The sequence below is a fragment of the Brachycentrus maculatus genome, unplaced genomic scaffold, assembly GCF_059751285.1.
Source record: "Brachycentrus maculatus isolate JH-2025_06_01 unplaced genomic scaffold, ASM5975128v1 h1tg000534l, whole genome shotgun sequence".
Lineage (NCBI taxonomy): Eukaryota > Metazoa > Arthropoda > Insecta > Trichoptera > Brachycentridae > Brachycentrus > Brachycentrus maculatus.
The window spans coordinates 368275-396181 of NW_028281280.1; the positions used below are offsets into that span (position 1 = coordinate 368275).

At 40.5% G+C, this 27907-nt stretch overlaps 2 protein-coding genes across 2 annotated transcripts in view; one reads left to right on the plus strand and one right to left on the minus strand.

Annotated features, from left to right (window-relative positions):
• The window catches only part of LOC148301628 (phenoloxidase-activating factor 2-like), a 222954-nt gene that overhangs the window by 31515 nt on the left and 163532 nt on the right, over positions 1 to 27907 (plus strand). The gene's annotated exons all lie outside the window — the stretch shown is intronic.
• LOC148301629 (conserved oligomeric Golgi complex subunit 7-like) lies at positions 42 to 27862 on the minus strand. Its single transcript, XM_088272938.1, has 17 exons — positions 27781 to 27862; positions 27609 to 27698; positions 24657 to 24737; positions 20541 to 20714; positions 19599 to 19736; positions 18109 to 18226; positions 17358 to 17536; positions 16640 to 16820; positions 15554 to 15687; positions 14453 to 14587; positions 12520 to 12655; positions 8726 to 8893; positions 7686 to 7780; positions 5245 to 5349; positions 2997 to 3090; positions 1634 to 1748; positions 42 to 284 (listed from the first exon to the last, which is right to left on the minus strand). The coding sequence occupies exons 1-16, from the start codon at positions 27781 to 27783 to the stop codon at positions 1651 to 1653; spliced, it is 1929 nt and encodes a 642-aa protein (XP_088129064.1). The 5' UTR covers positions 27784 to 27862; the 3' UTR covers positions 42 to 284; positions 1634 to 1650.

A 27907-nucleotide genomic window follows, 5' to 3' on the forward strand; every position in this document is an offset into this window, starting at 1 on the left:
TCACATAATTTAATTTTTTTTTTATGAAAAATAAAAATAAAATAAAAATTACATTTTTAAATATATCGTATTTATATTTTTTTATTTCACTTATGCAATTTCATTTAAAAATAAATGAATAAATTTTTTAAATGTTTTTTTTTTCTTCAACACATTGTTCCCCAACAAAATGCCAGTCACGTTTTTGAGGATCAGTTCACTGGGCAGAGTAAAATCACATGCGTCGTCAGTCTGTCCGAGCGTACGAGAAGCCTCAGCGATGACGATCTGATTTCAACTTGATGCTGTAAAAATTAAAAACTGTTAATATTCTTCTAAACTAAGTGCCCTATGCACCATCGGGTGCATAGGGCACTGTATCGTGTTGGTGCAGTGTTATCTTGATGGTTAACAGATGAAGGCAATGCGATTGTAATTAAGTTAGGATATGCAGTATTTTATAACAACGTTATTTTGTACATCTTCTCTTCTTCTGCAAACCCTCATCCGCACCAGATGGTACATGGGGCACTGCATCATATAAACGCAGTGGTATCTTGATAGTTAACGCACGAAGGAAAGGTGATCAGCCCTCCGCTTCAGGTGCCAGTCCAGGGTAATATTGAATAAATATTAGAGTGAAAAAATCACTTATATTTATTTGACCCCCCCACTGGGAATCGAACCCGGGACCTCCAGAACGGTAGCTGAGCGTGATGACCACTACACTACGGAGGTGGAATGAAATATTTATATGCAAAGGCATATAAAATAAAATAGAAAATGGCATACATATGTCCTATTTATATATTGAAATCATCACGGTACCCCACAAAGTTGATGCAAAATTGACGGATAAAACCATCAAGATAACGCTGCACCAATGTATCAATTTCACACAGTACCCTATGCACCATTATGGGCTTAAAACACTAATGTGCAAAGGCAAATAGCCGCAAGTTAAAAACAGTAGTTTTGAGATAAACGCGTTTATAGCTAACTTAAAATGATGCTTTTTGCCAACACATGTATCAAATTAATACAATTTTGCGGCTATTTGGATAATGAATATTTCGGTAGAGGAAAGAGATGGAGCAGAATCTGTGATTGTATATGATAGAGGCCGGGTATAAGAATGCTTTGGGCCGTGTTACGCCAAACAGCCGCAGCTTGACTGACGGCCAGTTGCCTTTGCACATTGGTACCGCACCAAGAGCGTGTATTACGTTCATATTATTTTTTGACATCTCATCAAAGATGAAGAAGAATATTCTCCATATGGAGGTCTGGGCATTTGCAGGGCTGACGACCGTCATAGGCTGGTTTAAGTAATCACTTTACACACGTGTAACATTCACCAATTCTACCCATTATTGACAACCACACTACTCAAATTCTCGAAAGTTCTGTATATGTGAACGTATTTAGAAACCTTGTTCTTGAATCACTAGAACTTCACTAGAGACATCTATTGTTGAGATGTAAAGAAGCTTTTTACTAAGCAGAAACTCTTATATTAGTATGTGAGGTCCGAATCCTGGATTATAATCACACACATGAGAAACGCCAGAAAATACCGTTTTCATTTTTATTATTTAAGCTTATAATTCGACCAGATAATTTATTTACAACATTTTGAGTGTGTCAATATTACCCTGGACGTTATTATGTTCAGTTCGCGGAAGACTGCTTCTTCGATACGGCAGCCGTGAGGAGCTGGAGGCCTTCGGAGCCAGCTCCAAGCTCTTCCAGAACAGATGTCAAGTAAGCTAGAACAAACAAAAAAATACATATCCCATCAAAAGACACAAAACAGGAGAGAAAACCTCACAGTTTTTTAAATAATTACTTTTATCATGTATTTAGTTAAGAAACGATTTATTTTCCTAAACAAAAACGTTCAATGGGATTCATTGTGCCTTTTTGGTACTCTATAATACACGTGTGTCACATTATTCTTGGAATATATCGTAATATAAACAAAGAAGATCGTAACATAAATAAATCAAAGCACGCATCGTGTGTCACCCTTACCCACTGGCGATGCGTAGCGTCGAGAGTGAGACAGATATAGGGCATGATTATGGCGCGGACTAATTACCGACCGCAAGGTACCTGAAGCGGAGGGCTGATCACCTTTTTTTTTTTTTGAATTACATAACCTCCAAGTGACTCTGAATTCTAGCTACGGCTTATGCAACACCGTTTATCATGTCCCTACTCAGGCTTCAACTTTATAAGTTTCATAGCCTATGCCTACTCGTGAGTGGATTTACTCTTTACGTTTAAAGTTACTATAATTTCATGTAATTCATGAGTGAAAATTCTAGGCAAAAACACTCGTTGATCACCTTTCCTTCATGTGTTAATGATCAAGATAACACTGCGTTTATATGATGCAGTGCCCTATGCACCGCAGGGTGCAGATAAGGGTTTGAATGTTATCTTGATCGTTACACACGAAGGAAAGGTGATCAGCCCTCCGCTTCAGGTACCAGTCCGGGGTAATATTGAATAAATATTAGAGTGAAAAATCACTTATATTTATTTGACCCCCCCTGGGAATCGAACCCGGGACCTCCGGAACGGTAGCCGAGCGTGCCGACCATTACACTGCGGAGGCGGACAACATTTTCACATCTCAACATAGATGAAGACAACATTTTGAGTGCGTCCAAATACTTGTTCACAAATCTGGATTATTTCCAATTATATAGGAGTTATTAATCATATCATTTTTGACATCTCATCAAACATGAAGAAGAATCTGGGCATTTACGGGGCTGACGACCGTCATAGGCTGGTTTAAGTGATCACTTTACACACGTGTAACATTCACCAATTCTGCCCATTATTGACAACCACACTACTCAAATTCTTGGAAGTTCTATATATATATGAACCAATTTATAAAACCTTGTTCTTGAATCACTAGAACTTCACTAGAGACATCTATTGGTGGTGGGCAATTACGGGGCTGACGACCCAGTAGCAGTGGGTTCCCGACAACAGCTTACCTATGTCCGCCGAGCACTTCCTCACTCCGAGACTGTCCATAGTAAGAATCGCGTCAATTTTTGAAGCGACCATTTCACAGGCAGAATTGCACACCTAAAAAAAACGAATTTATATATCATAGTCATACGGGAGAAAGTGACCCAGTGCATTGTTTTACAAAAACGTGATCATTGACTATTTTTATTTATTTTTTTTATTTTTATTTTTATTATTTTATTGGAAGGAAGAACAACAGTTACAATATATGATACATACAGAATACAAAAAATAAAATCATGAGTACCAATTATAGTTCTTCACAACTATACATAAGAGAGGTCTATATAAAGGAAGAGACATGAGACAAGGATGGGATAAAGAGAAAAGGAGATGGCAGTGATAGGAAAGAAAGAAAAGGAAAGGACAGGGAATAGAATTACTTTTTTAGGTTTATAAGATTTCGAACAATTTAGCTTTAAATTTTAAAAGATTGGAGTAGAACATATCAAGGTCGGTACAACATTCATTAAATTTTCCACAACTTCGATAAATAAAGGAATTTTTTGTATAGTTCTTTGTTGGTGCTGGATTATAAAAGGTATGACTATGCCTATTGATTCTAATTGGACAGTGAAAAGGTATCTGCGCAAGAAGATAAGGGCTCTCAGTCATATTATTTATAACTTTATACAAAAAACATAAATCTGATATATTCCTACGTTTACTAAGTGAAGATAATTTATGGAAGGCTAAAGATTCTTCATAAGAGTTGAAACTTAAATGAAGCTTACCATCCATCATTTTTAGAAATTTATTTTGAATACGATCAAGTTGAGCTATATATATAGCGTACTGAGGGTTCCAAACGACTGAGGCGAATTCGAGGTGACTACGAACATAAGCGTTATATAAAGTTACAAGAGATGATGTATTTTTAAATGGTTTAGTGGTTCGAAAAATAAAACCTAAGTTTCTGTAGGCCTTATTAACGCAGGCTTCAATATGTGAAGAAAACAAAAGTTTCTCGTCCATTATAACACCAAGGTCTCTTAATTCAGTTTTCCTGGTCAGCCGACTATTGTTAATTTCATAATCAAACATAATTTTTTTTTTTTTTCTTGTGAACGTAATGCTAAAACATTTATTGACATTCAGAAAAAGCTGATTAAGATTACAATAAGACAATAAGACACTTTTTTTTTGATATCTTACTAGCTTAATATTGCCCTGAAAAACATCCCAAAGGATTTTAACCTTGGAAGTATAATATATTGACTTGGTAAAAATGTTTAGACCTGCAGACATGAAGACCTGCAGGCGTTGGTGACAAAAGTGTATAATGTGTGCAAGGAAAGTGATTTATCGATGAATGTTAGCAAATCCAAGATTATGGTTTTTGAAAGAGAAGAATGCAGATCTGAATGTGAAATATTGGTAAACGGAGAGATTTTGAGGTAAACAGGTAGATGATTTCGTGTATTTGGGTAGTATGTTTTCTAGGGATGGAAAGATTGATAAAGACATAGAAAGGAGAGTGAATGCTGGGAACAAAGTGAACGGTGCACTGAAATCAGTTATAGCAAATAAAAACCTATCAGCGGAAGCTAAACTGGCAGTGCACAACGGAGTCCCGGTTCCAACTCTAATGTATGGAAGTGAAACATGGAGTTGGCAAAAGAAGGATGAAAGTACACTGAATGCAGTCGAAATGCGACCTCTCAGAAGAATGTGCGACAAAACGATGTATGATAGATGTACGAATAGTGAAATAAGGAAGGAATGCAAAGCTGAGATAAGCATTATCGATAAAATTAAGAAAGGTGTGTTTAGATGGTTTGGACACGTAGAACGAATGAGTGAGGAAAGAACGGTAAAACAAATTTATGAGGCGAATGTTAGCGGGAAAAGAAGCAGAGGAAGACCGAGAAAAACATGGCACGATCAGGTATGCCAAATACTTGAAAGCGGTCAGGTTAGGAGTCGTAACAATCGGCGGGTATGTATGAGGAGATGCATGAACGTGGAGGAGCGTGTTTGCAAGGACAGAGTGGTGTGGCGCTCTATTCTCTCTGCCTACCCCTGCGGCGAAGCGGCGTGATGGTTAGTTAGTTAGTTAATTAGTAAAAATGTTTAACTACATTGATGTTTATTTTCTTGCCCGGTAGAATATCTCATTTCTAAAATCCGGCCCGGCTGCTGAAAATGTCGGCCACCCATGGTTGAAAGCATCCACGTAAAAAAAGGGACAGATCATTCGTAGGGACTTACCTGGTTGAGGAAGTGATAAGCTGGATCCTCTTCGGACGCAGACAGCTCTCCTCGGTCCAGCATCGGCTCCAAGTGCTGCGGCAGCGTCAGCAGATATTGCCCAATCTAGACGAAACAAGAAAATTTGCAAAAACTAAACAAAAAGGCTCTTTTTGAGTGAAACTTCTCATGCTTTCCCTTCTTCTTCTTTTTGTGCCACCTGTAACGAAGATCGGCGATCATCATGGCTATCTTGACTACTTACCAGTCAGTGGTAACGCATTGAAAATGCTAGGAATTATTCTGAGTACTGCCAGGGTTTTCGAAAATACCCGCGTGCTGAGAACTCTTTATAACTCCTTGGTGCGAAGTAGACTCGAGAGCGGCTCCATGATCTGGGGGCCACACCAGCTTAAGTACTCTCTTATGGTAGAGAAAGTCCAAAAGAAGTATCTGAGGTATCTCTACATGAGAGAGTACGGCTATTATCCTCGGCTCTACCCGACCCAGTTCCTCCAGGGTATGCTTGGCTACAATAGTTTAGAGACTAGAAGGAATGTGTATTTAATTACGCATTTTTATCCATTATTGCGCGGTATGATGGATAATCCTGAAATTATCCGGAGCATCGATCTGTATGTTCCCGATAGTTACCTAAGACAGCGTCGGCATAGATTGTTTCACATTCCTATATACAGGAGCAACCTGCCGATGGTTATGCCTGTAGGAAGAGCTACCAGTTCCTCCAGGGTATGCTCGGCTACAACAGTCTAGAGACTAGAAGGAATGTGTATTTGATGAGGCATTTCTATCCATTGTTGCGCGGTATGATGGATAATCCTGAAACTATCCGGAGCATCGGTCTGTATGTTCCCGATAGTTAGCTAAGGACAGCGTGGGCATAGATTGTTTCCCATTCCTATACACAGGAGCAACCTGCCGATGGTTATGCCTGTAGGAAGAGCTACCGCTATGTTGAACAATATCACATTGGATATTGATCTGTTCCATGTGTCCGAAGGAGTTTTCCGAAGCGGGATTCTTCTACACCTTTAAGTCTTCTTGCTTACTTTTACTTTTAATATATACGCCTTGAATATTGTTTGTTATGTATATATTATTTTTTTATTGAATAAATTGAAAAATAAATTAAAATTGAATAGTGTGGTTAATGACATATTATTATAGGGAAGACATAGCACTTCAACATACGTTTCCGAAGTTCAAGGTTTCAGTTTCGGGACAAAAACACTTTATTAGTTTTGGCAAAGACATTTCGGGCCTGCTCTAATCTGCTTCTGACTTCTTGACTCGTGTCCCACTTTTCGTTGACTACACATCTCAGGTATTTGTAGCTAGTGCATCATTTAACCGGATCCACGCGGCTCGCATAAGCGTATGTGTTTTAACAAGACATGCCCCATACGCGGCTGACATAAGCGTTTGTGTTTTCACTTTGCTCCAAGTTTCGAACCTCAGTTCAACTTGGAGGGATTTTTTCATGGTGTGGAACTTTGGATAAAATAATACGTCAATCCTCGGCCTTATGACATCTGTTGAAATAGCTGACTAATAATTTGTAACATCACAAGGATAAATAAAACAACAGATCCCTGATTTTTGTTGCGGTCGGTAATTAGTCCGCGCCATAATCATGCCCTATATCTGTCTCACTCTCGACGCTACGCATCGCCAGTGGGTAAGAGTGACACACGATGCGTGCTTTGATTTATTTATGTTACGATCTAATTTGTTTATATTACGATATATTTCAAGAATAATGTGATACACGTGTATTATAGAGTACCAAAAAGGCACAATAAATCCCATTGAACGTTTTTGTTTAGGAAAATAAATCGTTTCATAACTAAATACATGATAAAAGTAATCATTTAAAAAATGGCGAAATACAGCCGCGCACGAGCGTCTCTTAGGAACAAAGTTAACGCGTTTAAAAGGTTAATATTTTTTGTTTTGCATGCTTTCCCTATGCTTTCATTTGGTCAAAAAACATCACTTTTATTAACATAGACGAAGAAGAATATGGAAGTCTGGGTTATGGCCTGTCATAGGTATGGCGCCCCCACATTGCACTGCACGGCCAGCCGCAAGGTAGACCTGTAAGAGATGGATTGACAGCTGGGAATCCACATCGCGGGAGGTTAATCCCTCTTGAAAACAGGCCACAAGGCCCACACTAAGCAGAAGAAGATGAAGACCTGCGTTAGGCTGGTTTTAGGGATCACTTAATGTAACATTTACCATTCTACCCATGATGATAACCCATACTCAGAGTTCGGAATATATTCTTAAAATTGACACCGCGTTCCACGTGTGAGTTCTGGGCACCATCTATCATTGATTTTAGAATGTTTTTTCTTTATTAGAAGAGACATTCATGGAATGTATGCAAGATTCTTCCCAAATGTTACTAAATTCGTAAAAAAAAAAAAAAAAATTACCTGCGTAACGTATTCCTGTGGCGATAGACTGAAATCCGGTAAATCCGACGCGTACTGCTCGTTATCCGACCATCCGGAGAGGCTTTCAACACCATCTAGAACAAAATATCAATGTGTTAACTAACTGGGTAACTAGCCATCCCGCTGCTTGGCGCAGGGGTAGGCAGAGAGAATACAATGCCACACCGAGCTATGTCTTTACAAGCAATTTTCGCCTCTTCTGCATTCATGCATCTGCTCATACATACCCTCCGATTATTCCCACTCCTAAACTGACCACGCCAATTATTTGAAATACTTGATCATATAAGTTTTCCTTGGACTTCTTCTATTACCAGCTACATTCGCCTCATAAATTTGTTTTACTGTTCTTCACTGGGGATGCCGACAACTGGGGATGTTGACAATTGGAGATGTTAGCAACTGGGGACGTTGACAACTGGGAATGATGACAATTGGAGATGTTAGCAACTGGGGATGTTGACAACTGCATATGTTGACAATTGGAGATGTTAGCAACTGGGAATGTTGACAACTGGGGATGTTGATAATTGGAGATGTTAGCAACTGGGGATATTGACAACTGGAGATGTTGACAATTGGAGATGTTAGCAACTGGGAATGTTGACAACTGGGGGTGTTGATAATTGGAGATGTTAGCAACTGGGAATGTTGACAACTGGGGATGTTGACAATTGGAGATGTTAGCAACTGGGGATGTTGACAATTGGGGATGTTGACAATTGGATATGTTAGCAACGGGGATGTTGACAACTGGGGATGTTGACAATTGGAGATGTTAGCAATTGGGAATTTTGACAACTGGGGATGTTACAATTGGAGATGTTAGCAACTGGGGATGTTGACAATTGGGGATGTTGACAATTGGATATGTTAGCAACGGGGATGTCGACAACTGGGGATGTTGACAATTGGAGATGTTAGCAACTGGGGATGTTGAAAATTGGATATGAAGACAATTAGGTATGCCAACAACTGTTTATGCCAACACGGGCGGTGTGATGACTGCCCTCACTCACCCAGATGCTGCGCTATGGGCGCCAGCAGCAGGCGCCTGGCGGTGGCGTGCAGGTGCGCCCGCAGCCTGGCAGGGGGCACTATGGGCGGGCAGGCCTGCTCCCCGTCCACGCGGAGCACCTCCGGCCAGGGGGCGGAGCCCAGGGCGCAGGGCGGCGCCCCCAGGGCCTCTGGAAGAGCGAGGAGGAAATTGAGAAATAGCAGTATTTTATTTAGCAGGATCATTCGTGACTCAGATTGTAATGGTGGCCGATAGTTTGCGAGTTGACATAATTATGGTACGCGATCGAAACGACACATTTGTGCGTATCACTGAATATTTCTTTTATGTTGAGATTGTTTTAAAAATGATACATATATATATATATATATATATATATATATATATATATATATATATATATATATATATATATATATATATATATATATATATATATATATATATATATATATATATATATATATATATATATATATAGATGTTTAAAAAATCTCTTTTAAAATAACAAATTTGTGGAGATCCTCACCAAAACGTTACATTATCAAATCATGTCTTAATAAGAGAAAAAGCGTCACATATTATCATATATCGCTCACTCCTTTCAACAACGTCATATATCAAAAATCTTCAACTTTCAGTTGTGCATGTTTTCGGAATGCCCATAAAATGTACTATATCCCAGCAAAAGCGGCATATTTATAACTTAATATTTACCCGCTACAGGGCAGAAAGTGTTGGTTTTGCATTTTGAAAAAAAGGTATTGTTTATTTATTTTTTTAAATACACTAAATATTTTTCAAATGCAGAAAAAACATTCAGATTTTACCTAAAAAGATCTGTTGCACAGTAAAAAGTTCAATAAGTGGCTTGATATTTATTTTTAATACATTTTATTATATTTTTAAACTTTAAAAACGATCTCCTGAAACACCTAGTTTTTTGATGTATGACGAAAGGAGTGAGCGATATTACCGGGAGGTACAAGTATTTGGACACACTCAAAATGTTGTACATGTTTTTGGTTTATTTTTTATTATTTCAATGAACAGGACTAGCGTGAACTTGAACTTGAACTAGCATGAACTTGAACTTGAGCTAGCGTGAACTTGAACTTGAACTAGCGTGAACTTGAACTTGAACTAGCGTGAACTTGAACTTGAACTAGCGTGAACTTGAACTTGAACTAGCGTGAACTTGAACTTGAACTAGCGTGAACTTGAACATGAACTAGCGTGAACTTGAACTAGCGTGAACCTCTTTTTGAAACAAGTGTATTTTGTAGACAGTTTGGGCTAAGAAGGTTTAATTTAAAGTCATATCGCGTGTTGCCTTCGCTATGTCCTGTCGAAATCGTCTTCTGTGTCGAATCGTCAACGTCCTTACAATGCCATATTGTCAATGTCCTTTCTACAATATCACTCGGGAGGAATATGTAATGTAACATACAACATTTTGAGTGTGTCCAAATACTTGTTCACAAAATCTGGATTATCTCCAATTACAGGAGTTATTTTCATATTATTTTTTGACATCTCATCAAAGATGAAGAAGAATATGGAAGTCTGGGCATTTACGGGGCTGACGATTGTCATAGGCTGGTATTTTCTGGCGTTTCTCATGTGTGTGATTGATATCCAGGATTTGGACCTCACATACTAAAACAAGAGTTTCCGTTTAATAAAAAGCTTCTTTACATCTCACCAATAGATGTCTCTAGTGAAGTTCTAGTGATTCGAGAACAAGGTTTCTAAATTGGTTCATATATATATATATTTATAGAACTTCCAAGAATTTGAGTAGTGTGGTTGTCAATAATGGGTAGAATTGGTGAATGTTACACGCGTGTAAAGTGATCACTTAAACCAGCCATGACGGTCGTCAGACCCGTAAATGCCCAGACTTCCATATTCTTCTTCATCTTTGATGAGATGTCAAAAAATAATTTAACATACTCAACCTATAAAGGATTGTATTAGACTCTTGAAGTTTTATGGTTGTGTAGCCACACCGTCGAGTTGGCAACACTAGCGTACGGGACGCGTAACGAGACAAATTGGAACGGAGATTTCCGAGCGAAAGCGACGCTGGAACGGGCCGAGTTCAAAAACGCTGAGAGCTACCTAGTTTGCCGGAACCATCGGACGCTTTTATTGCGACTTTCATTTCGCTTCTTTGATTTATATAATAATAAATAATAATACAAAATTGGTACCTGAATCAAAGGGCTGATCACCTTTCCATCATGTGTTAACGCTCAATGCAACACTCCGTTTATATGATGCAGTGCCCTATGCACCACCGGGGTGCGGATAAGGGTTTGAATGAAAAAATTAATGAAAAGTAAATTAAACTGAATTTGAATAGAGGGTATTTTGTTCAGGCTTAAAAGCTTTGAATAACAGGGATTTTTGGGGTAGTGTTATTGCCTAGAATTTTCACTCATGAATTACATGAAATTATATAATAATAATAATAATAAAACCCTTATCCGCACCCCAATGGTGCATAGGGCACTGCTTCATAGAAACGCAGTGTTATCTTGATCGTTTACACATGAAAGAAAGGCGATCGGCCCTCCGCTTCAGGTGCCAGTCCAGGGTAAAATTGAGTAAATATTACAGCTAAAAAATCACTTATATTTATTTGACCCCCCCTGGGAATCGAACCCGGGACCTCCAGTACGGTAGCCGAGCGTGCTGACCATTACACTACGGAGGCGGACTCCAACATCACACACTACACTCGGAAAGTATTCATTAGTGTATTTTTGTATGAGATACTGTATATTATTTTTTGACATCTCATCAAAGATGAAGAAGAATATGGAAGTCTGGGCATTTACGGGGCTGACGACCGTCATAGGCTAGTTTAAGTGATCACTTTACACACGTGTAACATTCACCAATTCTACCCATTATTGACAACCACACTACTCAACTTCTTGGAAGTTCTATATATATGAACGTTACACGTGTGTAAAGTGATCACTTAAACCAGCCTATGACGGTCGTCAGCCCCGTAAATGCCCAGACTTCCATATTCTTCTTCATCTTTGATGAGATGTCAAAAACTAATATGAAAATAACTCCTGTAATTGGAGATAATCCAGATTTTATGAACAATTATTTGGACAATCAGGTATGTCAAATACTTGAAAGCGGCCGGGTCAGGAGTCGTAATAATCGTCGGGTATGTATGAGGAGATGCATGAATGTAGAAGAGGCAAAGAATGTTTGCAAAGACAGAGTGGTGTGGCGTTCGATTCTCTCTGCCTACCCCTGCGGAGAAGCTGCGTGATGGTTAGTTAGTTAGTTATTTGGACACACTCAAAATGTTGTAGATACTGTATATATATTGGTAGCCGAGCGTGCTGACCATACACTACGGAGGCGGACAAATTTAATTTTTATATGGAGTATAAAGTAATTTGTAATTATCTAATCGCATTTGTATAAATAAAAGGACTAACTGCGGGTACAAATTCTTTAATTTCATTCTGGCACTGCCTCTTTACATTAAAAACGTGACCACCTAGCGTGGTCACGAAACGCGGCAACTTGTCGCCAAACCAAAAAAATAGCACTACGCTATAGTTACAATAAATAGGATATGTAGAGGAAGATCCCCCACACGATGGACAGATCATATTAAGGCAGCAGCAGGCACCTCGGTGGTTGGAGCGCTACGTGCAGCGCAGTCAAGGGATAACTGGAGGACAGTCATTGCTTCCGCAAGGGTCACAACCCTCAGCAATGATGGATAAGACGGAGAAGAAAATAGGATACAGTCACCTTCTGTCGCCTCTTCCAGCAGCTGGTTTGCCTCGGTGACCAGGTCCTCCAGGTGAGAGTAGGTCCTCAGGAGAGATAGGCATCCGGGAAGCTCCTTGACTCCCACCCAGGTCATGGAGATCTCATCAATCAGCCACTGCAATGAGGAAGGTCATCCGTCATTCATCCACGTCATCACAGCCATCGACAGAGCCCACAGAACAACACAGCTTGGAAGTGAACCATTGGCAGATGAATGAGAGTAGACTGGATGCAGTCGGGATGCCATCTCTCAGTGCGGCAAGACCATGTATGGTAGATGTTCCAATGGTGATATAAGGAAAGGGTGCAAGGCTGAGATGAGCACTATCCAGCAAACTAAGGAAGGCGGCTTGGGATGGTTTGGGAAGGATGAGAGTAGACTGGATGCAGTCGGGATGCCATCTCTCAGTGCGGCAAGACCATGTATGGTAGATGTTCCAATGGTGATATAAGGAAAGGGTGCAAGGCTGAGATGAGCGCTATCCAGCAAACTAAGGAAGGCGGCTTGGGATGGTTTGGGAAGGATGAGAGTAGACTGGATGCAGTCGGGATGCCATCTCTCAGTGCGGCAAGACCATGTATGGTAGATGTTCCAATGGTGATATAAGGAAAAGGTGCAAGGCTGAGATGAGCACTATCCAGCAAACTAAGGAAGGCGGCTTGGGATGGTTTGGGAAGGATGAGAGTAGACTGGATGCAGTCGGGATGCCATCTCTCAGTGCGGCAAGACCATGTATGGTAGATGTTCCAATGGTGATATAAGGAAAGGGTGCAAGGCTGAGATGAGCACTATCCAGCAAACTAAGGAAGGCGGCTTGGGATGGTTTGGGAAGGATGAGAGTAGGACTGGATGCAGTCGGGATGCCATCTCTCAGTGCGGCAAGACCATGTATGGTAGATGTTCCAATGGTGATATAAGGAAAGGGTGCAAGGCTGAGATGAGCACTATCCAGCAAACTAAGGAAGGCGGCTTGGGATGGTTTGGGAAGGATGAGAGTAGACTGGATGCAGTCAGGATGCCATCTCTCAGTGCGGCAAGACCATGTATGGTAGATGTTCCAATGGTGATATAAGGAAAGGGTGCAAGGCTGAGATGAGCACTATCCAGCAAACTAAGGAAGGCGGCTTGGGATGGTTTGGGAAGGATGAGAGTAGACTGGATGCAGTCGGGATGCCATCTCTCAGTGCGGCAAGACCATGTATGGTAGGTGTTCCAATGGTGATATAAGGAAAGGGTGCAAGGCTGAGATGAGCGTAATTACTGATTTGGTCCTGTTATATAAAATTCTAACCAGCCCTGAATCTCCTAAATCAAATAACGCTTAGCGTGCGTCCAAGAGGTACTAGGCAAAAATCTGTATTCCCAGTATTTGTACATAACGCAAACTATGCCATGTTCTCTCCCATTCCGCGGCTTCACATGTTAGCCAATGCTTTTGAAAGTATAGATTTATTTAATATATTGTTATCCACCTTGAAGTGTGTACTTTCTCAGCATTTCTTCTCCATGTTATAATGGATAAATGTAAACGTTGTGTTTCACTCTCTCTCGCTGCTCGCTGATATGGTGGGACTTCTCACTTCAAACCCTTATCCGTAACCCAATGGTGCATAGGGCACTGCATATAGCAGTGTTATCTTGATCGTTAACACGTGAAGGAAAGGTGATCAGCCCTCCGCTTCAGGTACCAGTCCAGGGTGATATATTGAATAAATGTTATGGTGAAAAACTCACTTATATTTATTTGACCCCCCCTGGGAATCGAGCCCGGGACCTCCAGAATGTGAGCCGAGCGTGCTGACCATTACACTATGAAGGCGGACATGGACATGGATATGGTGGTAGGAGACGTGTATTGACCAGTGCTTATGGGGGGACCTAAAAAGGCGCATGAAGAATAATAAATAGTACCTGAGCCGCGTACACGAGGTGCCTGTGCGCCGCGCCCCTGGAGAGGGCCCTCCCCTGCAGGAGGCGCTCGCGGAGCGTGCGCGACCCGCGCGACGCGCGCAGCTGTAGGACCGTTCCAGCCTCGGAGCTGTTGATCTGGAAACGCAATGCAGACAAAAGTATTTCCAGTTACGCTGAATATGTAGAAAATTGTCCTATTACACTGGCCAACAATGATTTTGTAACTGAAATTTTTATTTTTCATTAATGTTTTGTCCGCCTCCATAGTGTAGTGGTTAGGCGCTAGGCCACCATGCTGGAGGTCCCGGGTTCGATTCCCAAGAGGGTCAAAATAAATATTAGTGATTTTTCAGTCTAATATTTACTAAAAATGACCCTGGACTGGTGAAGCGGAAGGCTGATCACCTTTCCTTCGTGTATATAACGATCAAGATAACACTGCTTCTATACGATGCAGTGCCCTATGCACCATTGGGTGCAGATAAGGGTTAGAAGAAGAAGAAGAAGAAGAATGTTTTACTTGGTAAATACCACTATTTCTTAATATCTACTGTGACACGTGTTTCCATGCATTTTATTTCGACTATTTTAAGAAAAAGTGGTATTTACTAAGTAAAACGTTAATTAAAAATGGATGGATTTTACCAAAAGTGACTGCCGAATCAATTAATGAAATTTTGATGACTGATTTGGACTTAGAACTCCTACTCCTTTCAACAACGTCATATATGAAAAAACTTGATTTTTCAGGAGATAGTTTTTAAAGTTAAAAAATATAATAAAATGTATAAAAAATAAATATCAAGCCACTTATTGAACTTTTTACTGTGCAACAGATCTTTTCAGGTAAAACCTCAATGTTTTTTCTCCATTTATAAAATATTTGGTATATTTAAAAATATAATTAAACAATACATTTCTTCAAAATGCAAAACCAACACTTTCTGCCCTGTAGCGGGTAAATATTAAGTTAAAAATATGCCGCTTTTGCTGGGATATAGTACATTTTCTGGGCGTTCCGAAAACACACACAACTAAAAATTGATGATTTTTGATATGTGACGTTGTTGAAAGGAGTGAGGGGTATGATGCATGACTCACGTCCACAGTGGGTGTTGGGCCTAGATCCTCGGCCATTGCTGCCGCCAGGATCGTCCCCAGACTGGAGAGGCCGCTGCGTACCGGAGAGTATATCGCCCGAGCGAAGTCGTTCAGCTCTTCCGTCGGTATAGAACCTGCGACAGAACAACATCTTGTGGTTCAGCATACTAAACACACCATCATCATGGTGTGTTTAGTATGGGTTTAGTTGTGTGGTTGCCTGCTAAACGTGGGGTCTGCCGACTGCTAGCAGCCTCCACTAACTGCTAAGGATTTCATCATCATCTTCTAAAGGCAGCGCCTTGTTGTGTCAGCCACTTGTCTCTGTCAGTCGCCATCCTCTTGAGCTGCGAATAGGAGGAGACGTCCATGAGCCGCTTCAAATCCTGGAAGTATGAAGTTCTTGGGCGGCCTCTTGTTCGTTTTCCCAAGATTCTTCCTTCGAAGATGTTGCTAAGAAAGGTGCTATGTCTAATTGAGTGCCCTATTAGCTTGGCCTTCCTCCGCTAAGGATTTATCTAGCGATATAATTGTGTCGCCTACTTTAAAAAACCGCCAGATCCACGTCGATTTTACAAAAAATGTTAAAATTATCCGGTAACGGTCGACAGTCCGCCTTCTCCCGAGGAGTGCAACGAGGTTTTTTTCCCAGCAATGAGCAAATGCTGACAAGTTCCCGATTGGCCCACACTAGATTATCCCTCCTGTTCCCAACACAGATTCAAATAAAACATGATCGTAGCTAGAAGAAACAAAAATCCACTAAATGGCCTTTAAGCCTTGTACATAATTCAATTTCAATTTCAAACCCTTATCCGCACCCCAATGGTGCATAGGGCACTGCATTATATAAACACAGTGTTATCTTGATCGTTAACACACGAAGGAAAGGTGATCAGCCCTCCGCTTCAGGTACCAGTCCAGGGTAATATTGAATAAATATTAGAGTGGAAAAAATTTTGGGACCTCCAGAACGGTAGCCGAGCGTGCTGACCATTACACTACGGAGGTGGACAAATAAGCAAGGTAAATAATAAATGCGATTCCCATCCAAAAAAAGGCGTAACCTAACCTAACGTGACCTACCCTTGCCTTGGTCCATGGCGGAGACTTCGCTGGCGTAGTGATCGCAGGCGGCCAGGAGCTGCTGCAGCTCCTCGGGGCTGCAGGAGCCCCCGGAGCAGCCCTCCTTCAGCAGCGGGGCCTGCAAGCGCAGCACCCAGGACAGGTGCCCCTCCCCCGGGCAGGCCTGCGGCAGCCACTCCAACTAAGGACGAAAAACACATTACATTTTGTCATAATAATACATAATAACACCGTATACGGTGTTTGAAAATGATGCAGAATGCATGGAAACACGTGTCACTGTAGATTTTAAGAAGTAGTGGTATTTACTAAGTAAAAAATTAGTTAAAAATGGATAGATTTTGCCGAATCAATTAATGAAACAATAACATTTTGTGAAGACAATCACATTTTGTCAAAGCAATCACATTTTATCAAAATAATCACATTTTATCGATTTAATTACATTTTGTCAAGACCATCATATTTTCTCATGACAATCACATTTTGACAAGCCAATCACATTTTGTCAAGAAAAATCAAGTGTCATGACACTGACATTTTGTCACGACAATCACATTTTGTTAAGACAATAACATTTTGTCTGGACACAGCAGCTGTGCGGAGCATGTTAAAAATCCCAACCCACTAGACAGACAAATAGTGCTCACTAACAAACGACAAAAGCCACCCGAAGGAACTGGTAGCCTCGGCATCTACGTGCATAAATCGAAAGTACCTGATGGGCGGCGTGCCTCAGCAGCGCGGCGTGGAGGTCCCTCAGCTGCGCGGGGCTCCTCACGCTGTCCGCGGTGATGCGGCTGCGCAGGGCTGCGGCCTCGCACCTGGCGCGGTACACGGAGAGCGCAGGGAGGCGGTTCATAGCCGCAAACGCCCACCACAGCTGGCGGCATCGCTCTGGGCGAAAATAAACATGTATTTTATGCATTGGTGCCGCAGCACAAGGGCGTTAACTGTGTGCCTAGCGCGCGGCTGGGACTATCCGAGCTGGCACAGACTGTATGGCATATGCACGCCTTGGAGAATCCGAGCTAGCATAGACTGTGCGCCATATGCACGACTGAGAGTATCCAAGCTGGCGTATACTTTGTGCCAGCGCGCGACTGGCACTATCCAAGCTAGCACAGACTGTGTATCATAGCACGACTGGCTCAATCTTTTTCTAACACAATCTGTATGCCAGTGTGGGACTGGGACTATCCAAGCTAGCACAGACTTAGTGCCATATGCACGCCTGGCACAATCTAAGCTGGCACAGTCTGTGTACCATATGCACAACTTGCATACTCTTTTTTGGCACATACTGTGTGCCATATGCATGATTGGTACTAAATAAGCTGGCACAGTCTGTGTGCTCTATGCACTCTTAGTACCATCCAAGCCAGCATAGATTGTGTGCCGTATGCACGCCTGGCACTATTCAAGCGGGCACATACTGTGTGCCGACCAGGGATTGAAAGTAATTTTACCCGTCTGCCTCCCGGTGAAAGATTCTACGACGACAGGACTCAACAGGGCTTCGAACCTGTTCCGGAGTCCTTCCAGCTGCAGCCTTTTATCCTCATGGTCAGAAGTCCCGGAGAGGACCTGGAACAAATCTGAATCAACCACCAGACTACATGGGTACTCACGCAGTTGCGGGATGTTGTTGTCACCACTGTGTCATCAACATACCCACATTCCTTTGTATTTTTTAACCCTTTCAGGACAACTGGTTACTGCTCCTAACCACAAATTGTAAATAAATTGTCAAAGTGCCTACAGGTTTCTAGTTAGAGCCATAGTGCAATATGTGTTGCCTATGTAACAGAAATAGTGCTTGTATATATCGCTCACTCCTTTCAAGAACGTCATAAATCAAAATACTTGATTTTTCGGGAGAACGTTTTTAAAGTTTAAAAAATATAACACAATGTATTAAAAATAAATATCAAGCCACTTACTAAACTTTTTACTGTGCAACAGATCTTTTTAGGTAAAACCTGAAGGTTTTTTCTCCATTTGAAAAATATTAAGTATATTTAAAAAAAATTATCATACACCTTTTATTCAAAATGCAAAAACAACACTTTCTCTCCTGTAGCGGGTAAATATTAAGTTAAAAATATGCCGCTTTCGCTGGGATATAGTACATTTTCTGGGCATTCCGAAAACATACACAACTGAAAATTCAAGAATTTTGATTTATGACGTTCTTGAAAGGAGTGAGCGATATTTCATGTTGGTATCATTGTCTTGGAGCTTATTTCAGACTTTGTCCGCCTCCGTAGTGTAATTTGAAACATTTTAAACAAAATGGTAAAGACCCCGGTCTTTTCACATGGTAAAGACCCCGGTCTTTTCACATTTTGTCTAGCTTAGACATGGCACTTTTGGCGATGGCGATAGGACGTCTAATCTCTCCTTCACAAAAGAGGAATGTACTATAAATATGAAAAAATTATGTTGTTCAGGCTATCTAAAAACGGGACGGTCCCGTTCAAAACACTCATGGTCACGTACGGTCACTTTGACATACTGCATAGACGAGAGCCTATCTCTCAATTCAATAAAAATATTATTGAAAACAATAATTTTATTTTTTATGTCCGCCTCCGTAGTGTAATGGTCAGCACGCTCTGCTACCGTTCTGGAGGTCCCGGGTTCGATTCCCAGGGGGGGTAAAATAAATACAGGTGATTTTTCCACTGTAATATTTATTTAATATTACCCTGGACTGGTACCTGAAGCGGAGGGCTGATCACCTTTCCTTCATGTGTAAACGATCGAGATAACACTGCGTTATATGACGCAGTGCCCTATGCACCATTAGGTGCGAATAAGGGTTTTTATTTATTGATTTATTTTGCGAGTGGCGGGAATCGAACCCGCGACGCCAGTATCGCAGTCGAGCCTCTACTTAACTGCGCCACAGCGCCTGCATTACAGTACAAAGTGGAAATATGCAATTTGGGACTACCTCCATGCACTCGTTCATGTCGTCCATGAGTTTGGTGATGCCGGCTAGGTCCATGGTGTCGCCGGACTCCAGGATGGTCTCCAGGTTCCCGGCTAGTGCGGCCCATTTGTCGGCTTCCCGGAGCGCCTGTCGCGCCACCTGGAAGAGCAGCAAAGCTAAACTTGATATTGAGCTAAGAAAACGATGTATGATAGCTGTTCGAATGGTGATATAAGAGAGAATGTAATACGGAATTGAGAAAAAAAGTGTGTTGAGATGGTTTGGACATGTGAAGAGCTTCACAAGGCAGTGTTATCTTGATCGTTAACACATGAAGAAAAGGTGATCGGCCCTCCGCCTCAGGTACCAGGTCATGGGTAAATACTGAATACATATGTGGCTTGTGGGTCTCTGCAATTTATTTAATATTTTTTTTGAATGTTTAAAATTGTTACTTGAATAATTCATTCAATTCAAACCCTTATCCACACCCCAATGGTCCATAGGGCACTGCATTATATAAACACAGTGTTATCTTGATTGTTAAAACAAGAAGGAAAGGTGATCAGCCCTCCGCTTCAGGTACCAGTCCAGTGTAATATTGAACAAATAACAACAAATAACAAAACCCTTATCCGCACCCCAATGGTGCATAGGGCACTGCTTCATACAAACGCAGTGTTATCTTGATCGTTTACACATGAAGGAAAGATGATCAGCCCTCCGCTTCAGGTACCAGTCCAGGGTAGTATTGAATAAATATGACATTAAAAAAATCACTTATATTTATTTTACCCCCCTTGGGAATCGAACCCGGGACCTCCAGAACGATAGCCGAGCGTGCTGACCATTACACTACGGAGGCGGACAACCAGAAACAGTCTTGCTAATATTTGTGTCATAAGTATGGCCAGGTCAGGCGTTAGATTTCAAGTGCGGTGCGGCTGAAGACCTTGCGGTTACCTCCAGTTTGGTCTTGAGTCGGTCGGTCCTCTGCAGCGTCAGCAGCGGCTGGCCGGCGGCCCTCTGGGCCTCCTCAATGGCCTGCTGCAGCGAGGAGCAGCGGCCCTGCAGGCCCCTGGCGCCGCCCTGCGCCGAGCCCGTCTCCCTGATGAGGTGCGGCAGCCCGAACATCACCTGAGGAGTTCCCGAGATGAGTACAGAGGTGATTTGCGAAGTATAAATACAGATCTTAATATTTTTTTTGTACTGGGCTCAAGTAACGCATCACTTCTGTGCAGGCTGAGGATCGGACACTCTATACTCGCATCCCACCTCAAAAAAATTAACATACTAATTTTTTGATTATGCCCGTGTGGAGAGGAGGATGAGACTGCTGACCACATATGATCGATAATCCTGAAATTATCCGGAGCATGGAGCGAAACATGGAACTGGCAAAGGAAGGATGAAAGCAGAGTGAACGCTGTTGAAATGCGCTCCCTCAGACGAATGTGTGGAAAATCATTGTATGACAGAATTAAAAACGATGATATAAGAAAGGAATGTAAGGCTGAACAAGGAATAATTGAAAAGATTAGGAAGAGCTCTTTGCGGTGGTATGGAAATGTGGAGCGAATGGATAGCGAGAGAATGACTAAGAAAATATATGTGGCGAATGTGAGAGGGAAAACAGAACGAGGACGACCGAAAAAGACTTGGCACGATCAGATCAATCAGAACCTAAAATCTGGCGGTGTCAAAAGTCTGCGTAATCGGACGGCATGTATGACTAGATGTATGGATGTGAAGGAGGCGAGGAGTGTATGTCAGGACAGAAGAGTTCCATCCTCTCTGCCTACCCCTGCGGGGAAACGGCGTGATGGTAGTAGTAGTAGTAGTAGTATCCGGAGCATTAGTCTGTATGTTCCCGATAGTTACCTAAGACAGCGTCGGCATAGATTGTTTCCCATTCCTATACACAGGACCAGCCTGCCGATGGTTATGCCTGTAGGAAGAGCTACCGCTATGTTGAACAATATCACATTGGATATTGCTCTGTTCCATGTGTCGGAAGGAGTTTTCCGAAGCGGGATTCTTCTACACCTTTAAGTCTTCTTGCTTACTTTTACTTTTAATATATACGCCTTGAATATTGTTTGTTATGTATATATATTTTTTTATTGTATAAATTGAAATTGAAAAATTGAAATATGTTTTGACTGCCCCTTACTCCCTAACCTCGAGTTCATTCAGGACATTCGGTCGGAGGGTTTGTCCTTCCCGATGAATGTCCACCACCTTTTACCAATTAACTCCAAAAATATTAATAGTGCAGTCATTGAACATGTAAAAAAGTATGGCAAAAACGTGTAACCCCAAGTAAAATCATAAAAAAAAATTGTTCAAGTAAAATCAGTAGTATGACATGTCGCTCACTCCTTTCAAGAACGTCATAAATCAAAAATCGTCACTTTTTAGTTGCGCATGTTTTCGGAATGCCCAGAATGAACTATATCCCAGCAAAAGCGGCATATTTTTAACTTAATATTTACCCCCTACAGGGCAGAAAGTGTTGTTTTTGCATTTTGAAGAAAAGGTATTGTTTTATTGTTTTTTTAACCGGATCCACGCGGCTCGCATAACCGTATGTGTTTTCACAAAACATTCCCCGTACGCGGCTGACATAACCGTTTGTGTTTTTACTTTGCTCCAAGTTTCAAACCTCAGTTCAACTTGGAGGGATTTTTTCATGGTGTGGAACTTTGGATAAAATAATACGTCAATCCTTGGCCTTATGACATCTGTTGAAATATCTGACTAATAATTTGTAACATCACAAGGATAAATAAAAGAACAGATCCCTGATTTTTCTTGCGGTCGGTAATTAGTTCGCGCCATAATCACGCCCTATATCTGTCTCACTCTCGACGCTACGCATCGCCAGTGGGTAAGAGTGACACACGATGCGTGCTTTGATTTATTTATGTTACGATCTTATTTGTTTATATTACGATATATTTCAAGAATAATGTGACACTAGTGTATTATAGAGTACCAAAAAAGCACAATGAATCCCATTGAACGTTTTTGTTTAAGAAAATAAATCGTTTCTTAACTAAATACATGATAAAAGTAATCATTTAAAAAACGGCAAAATACCGCCGCGCACGGACGTCTCTCAGGAACAAAGTTAACGCGGTTAAAAGGTTAAATATACTAAATAGTAAATAATAAAGTATCACCCATTTCTGGGTACTTTGCCAATAAAAAAATAATAAAAAAGTAACATATCAAAGTTCAAGTAGCCCCGTTCTATGGTACTTGGAAAGAGAAAATGTATTATTTTATACAACATGTAATATATGATGTATGCACAAATTGGCAAAAGAAGGATGAAAGTAGACTGAATGCAGTCGAAATGCGATCTCTCAGAAGAATGTGCGACAAAACGATGCATGATAGATGTGCGAATAGTGAAATAAGGAAGGAATGCAAAGCTGAGATAAGCATTATCCATCAAATTAAGAAAGGTGTGTTGAGATGGTTTGGACATGTGGAACGAATGAGTGACGAAAGAACGGTAAAACAAATTTATGAGGCGAATGTTAGTGGGAAAAGAAGCAGAGGAAGACCGAGAAAAACATGGCACGATCAGGTATGCCAAATACTTGAAAGTGGTCAGGTTAGGAGTCGTAACAATCGGCGGGTGTGTATGAGGAGATGCATGAACGTGGAAGAGACGAAGAATGTTTGCAAGGACAGAGTGGTGTGGCGCTTTATTCTCTCTGCCTACCGCTGCGGAGAAGCGGCGTGATGGTTAGTTAGTTTTTGTACAAATTTGCTACGGCCGTTGACCTTTCCCTGCTGGTTTTAAAATAAAAGCATGTGTTTCGGTGTTAAAAATACTAATTCATAGCTAATCCCCTTAATTAATTATAAATGAAGTCAAAAATTATAATAACTTAGATTTATTTGCTGAAAATATTTAAAAACCATCTGGCAACGCTCACGGAACAAGCATAGGTCCACTCTTGTCGGAAGCCCAAGAGCTACTGCCGCTAGCCAGAGAACATTGAGCTTTGAGCTCCTCACGCTTCCAGAGTGCAAGTTGCAAGAGTGAGATGCGAATATAGCGTCGCGGTTCCCGCACACTCTTCACGCGCTGTTTATATATATAATACCTCCGATGTACCCGATAAATTGTGATTATTATTAATATTATTTGTTTAAATGAATGAGTAAATATGTTATGGAGGAATACCTAAAATCTTAGCCTTGTATTTATTATATATATAGAGATATTTTGGTTATTAGAAGCAATGTGTACTAGGTACACAAAACCAGGAAGGGAGGATTAATACTGTAAGAAGATGATAGCTGTCGCGGTTCCCGCACACTCTTCACGCGCTGTTTATATATATATATATATATATATATATATATATATATATATATATATATATATATATATATATATATATTATATATATATATATATATATATATATATATATATATATATATATATATATATATATATATATATATATATATATATGTATATGGCCTCCGTAGTGTAATGGTCAGCACGTTCGGCTACCGTTCTGGAGGTACGAGGAGGTTCGATTCCCAAGGGGGGTAAAATAAATATAAGTGATTTTTTCACTGTAATATTTATTCAATATTACCATGGACTCGTACCTGAAGCAATCGTACCTGAGGCTGATCACCTTTCCTTCATGTGTAAACGATCAAGATAACACTGCGTTAATATGACACAGTGCCCTATGCACTATTGGGGTGCGGATAAGGGTTTTTTATTATTTATATATATATAAATATATATATATATATATATATATATATATATATATATATATATATATATATATATATATATATATATATATATATATATATATAATACCTCCGATGTACCCGATAAATTGTGATTATTATTAATATTATTTGTTTAAATGAATGCGTAAATATGTTATGGAGGAATACCTAAAATCTTAGCCTTGTATTTATTATATGTATAGAGATATTATGGTTATTAGAAGCAATGTGTACTAGGTACACAGCACGGGAAGGGAGGGTAAATACAGAAAAAAAAAGTACAAAAAAAGTGATCACCCGTGAAGTGGTCTCTTCCAAGGCATGGTTCAGCTGTTGCATATACAGCTGGAGTGTTTGTATGGTGTGGTTCACAAACGACTGAAATAAAATTAAAAAAGTTTAACAAAGTTTTTTTTATACTATTTTTTGACATCTCATCAAAGATGAAGAAGAATATGGAAGTCTGGGCATTTTCGGGGCTTAAGCTTAATAATAAAAATGAAAATGGTATTTTCTGGCGTTTCTCATGTGTGTGATTATAATCCAGGATTCGGATCTCACATACTAATATAAGAGTTTCTGCTTAATAAAAAGCTTCTTTACATCTCACCAATAGATGTCTCTAGTGAAGTTCTAGTGATTCATGAACAAGGTTTCTAAATTGGTTCATATACATATATAGAACTTCCAAGAATTTGAGTAGTGTGGTTGTCAATAATGGGTAGAATTGGTGAATGTTACACGTGTGTAAAGTGATCACTTAAACCAGCCTATGACGGTCGTAAGCCCCGTAAATGCCCAGACTTCCATATTCTTCTTCATCTTTGATGAGATGTCAAAATATAGTATGAAAGTAACTCCTGTAATTGGAGATAATCCAGATTTTGTGAACAAGTATTTGGACACACTCAAAATGTTGTAAAGTTTTTTTTTATTTACATAAATTGTATACATTAATTTAAAAGAACAATTATGATTATTGGGTAATATATCCAAAATAAAATAAGGTTTGTTGGATTGAATTCTACATTTATTTGTGTATATGTTAATACGTGACGCGTTTCCCCTTCTTAGGGCATTATCAAACACAATTTATTTTGGATATATTACCCAACAATTCAATATGGAATTCTACCAACTGTCTGCAGTTACAATAAATAAATTATAAACATATTTAAAATATTTTTTTGCAGAGACCCACCAAGCCACCTTGTGTGTCTTGTCGGTGGAGTTCTTTTTACATAAGTTTTTTTATGTTTTATCTATTTTAACCTAATATACACACAAAAAACAGAGAAAAAATTCAGAATATAAACTATTTTACAATTTTCAAAGAATTAACTCTTGATCATTTACCCATTCCTTTATTTTGACTTTGTTCCATATTTTAATTTGACCTCTAACCTCCGTCGGCAACAAATTAAAAATGTTTGTAACGATATATTGCTGTGTTGGACTCCCATATTTACTGTTAATTCTTGGGACTATCAAACCTTTGTTGTGGGTAAATCGTGTATCATGGCTGTGTACTAGAAGATTTCTATATTTCTGTCTAGTAGATATAAAGGATATTATGAAACCTTGCCCAATATATACACCGTGTGGCGTTTGAGCTGCCGCTTACTCAGAAACACACAGTTTAAATATTCAGGGTTGTCTTGGGACTATCAAACCTTCGTTGTGGGTAAATCGTGTATTATGGTTGTGTACTAGAAGATGTGGATATTTTTGTCTAGTTTGTTGTTCAACGATGATACTCATCCACAATATTCCACCTAATGGACTAAGTTACAGAGAGAAATGAAGATGAAAGTGGCCGGATGTAGTCGGGATGCCATCTCTCAGTGCGGCAAGACCATGTATGGTAGATGTTCCAATGGTGATATAAGGAAAGGGTGCAAGGCTGAGATGAGCACTATCCAGCAAACTAAGGAAGGCGGCTTGGGATGGTTTGGGAGGGATGAGAGTACACTGGATGCAGTCGGGATGCCATCTCTCAGTGCGGCAAGACCATGTATGGTAGATGTTCCAATGGTGATATAAGGAAAGGGTGCAAGGCTGAGATGAGCACTATCCAGCAAACTAAGGAAGGCGGCTTGGGATGGTTTGGGAAGGATGAGAGTAGACTGGATGCAGTCGGGATGCCATCTCTCAGTGCGGCAAGACCATGTATGGTAGATGTTCCAATGGTGATATAAGGAAAGGGTGCAAGGCTGAGATGAGCACTATCCAGCAAACTAAGGAAGGCGGCTTGGGATGGTTTGGGAGGGATGAGAGTACACTGGATGCAGTCGGGATGCCATCTCTCAGTGCGGCAAGACCATGTATGGTAGATGTTCCAATGGTGATATAAGGAAAGGGTGCAAGGCTGAGATGAGCACTATCCAGCACACTAAGGAAGGCGGCTTGGGATGGTTTGGGAAGGATGAGAGTAGACTGGATGCAGTCGGGATGCCATCTCTCAGTGCGGCAAGACCATGTATGGTAGATGTTCCAATGGTGATATAAGGAAAGGGTGCAAGGCTGAGATGAGCACTATCCAGCAAACTAAGGAAGGCGGCTTGGGATGGTTTGGGAGGGATGAGAGTACACTGGATGCAGTCGGGATGCCATCTCTCAGTGCGGCAAGACCATGTATGGTAGATGTTCCAATGGTGATATAAGGAAAGGGTGCAAGGCTGAGATGAGCACTATCCAGCACACTAAGGAAGGCGGCTTGGGATGGTTTGGGAAGGATGAGAGTAGACTGGATGCAATCGGGACGCCATCTCTCAATGCGGCAAGACCATGTATGGTAGATGTTCCAATGGTGATATAAGGAAAGGGTGCAAGGCTGAGATGAGCACTATCCAGCAAACTAAGGAAGGCGGCTTGGGATGGTTTGGGAAGGATGAGAGTAGACTGGATGCAGTCGGGATGCCATCTCTCAGTGCGGCAAGACCATGTATGGTAGATGTTCCAATGGTGATATAAGGAAAGGGTGCAAGGCTGAGATGAGCACTATCCAGCAAGGCGGCTTGGGATGGTTTGGGCGTGTGGAACCAATGAGTGAAGAAAGGATACTCAAACGAATTTATGAGCCGAACGTGGTTGGTAATAGGAGCATAAATAAAACTTCCGAAATTTGATTAGTGTGGTTGTCAATCATGGTAGAATGGTGCAAAAAGTTATTACTTGAACCAGCTAATGACTATACTTCTTCTTCGTCTATGTTAAGAGTATGTTAGTTATGTGTGTGTGTGAATTTACCTCCTTCAGATGGCTTTTATTAGAGGCCTCATACGTCTGGTTGATCCACTCCTTGACGTCAAAATTATCGCTCGAAAATGCGTTAATATCCTAAAATCAAGGCACAAACACATTAAAATATATTTAAACTACATATATACAATGTAATTATTGATTATTTTTAAAAGATTACCATTGCTTCATTGATTTTATATATAAAATCTCAATTTAAAAGCCAGCAGTTGACACATGGCTTGTTTTGACAGGGATTTGACAGTTCTTCGGATCTCAGTGCTGCCAGACGTATATTTTATTTCACA

What these genes read in the sequence shown, in the direction of transcription:
- LOC148301629 (XM_088272938.1), bottom strand. An exon ending in GACTCAAGACCAAACTGGAG is followed by an intron (nt 19,737 to 20,540) that starts GTAACCGCAAGG and finishes CTGCTCTTCCAG; the next exon opens with GTGGCGCGACAGGCGCTCCG. An exon ending in TGAGGCACGCCGCCCATCAG is followed by an intron (nt 16,821 to 17,357) that starts GTACTTTCGATT and finishes TTTCGTCCTTAG; the next exon opens with TTGGAGTGGCTGCCGCAGGC.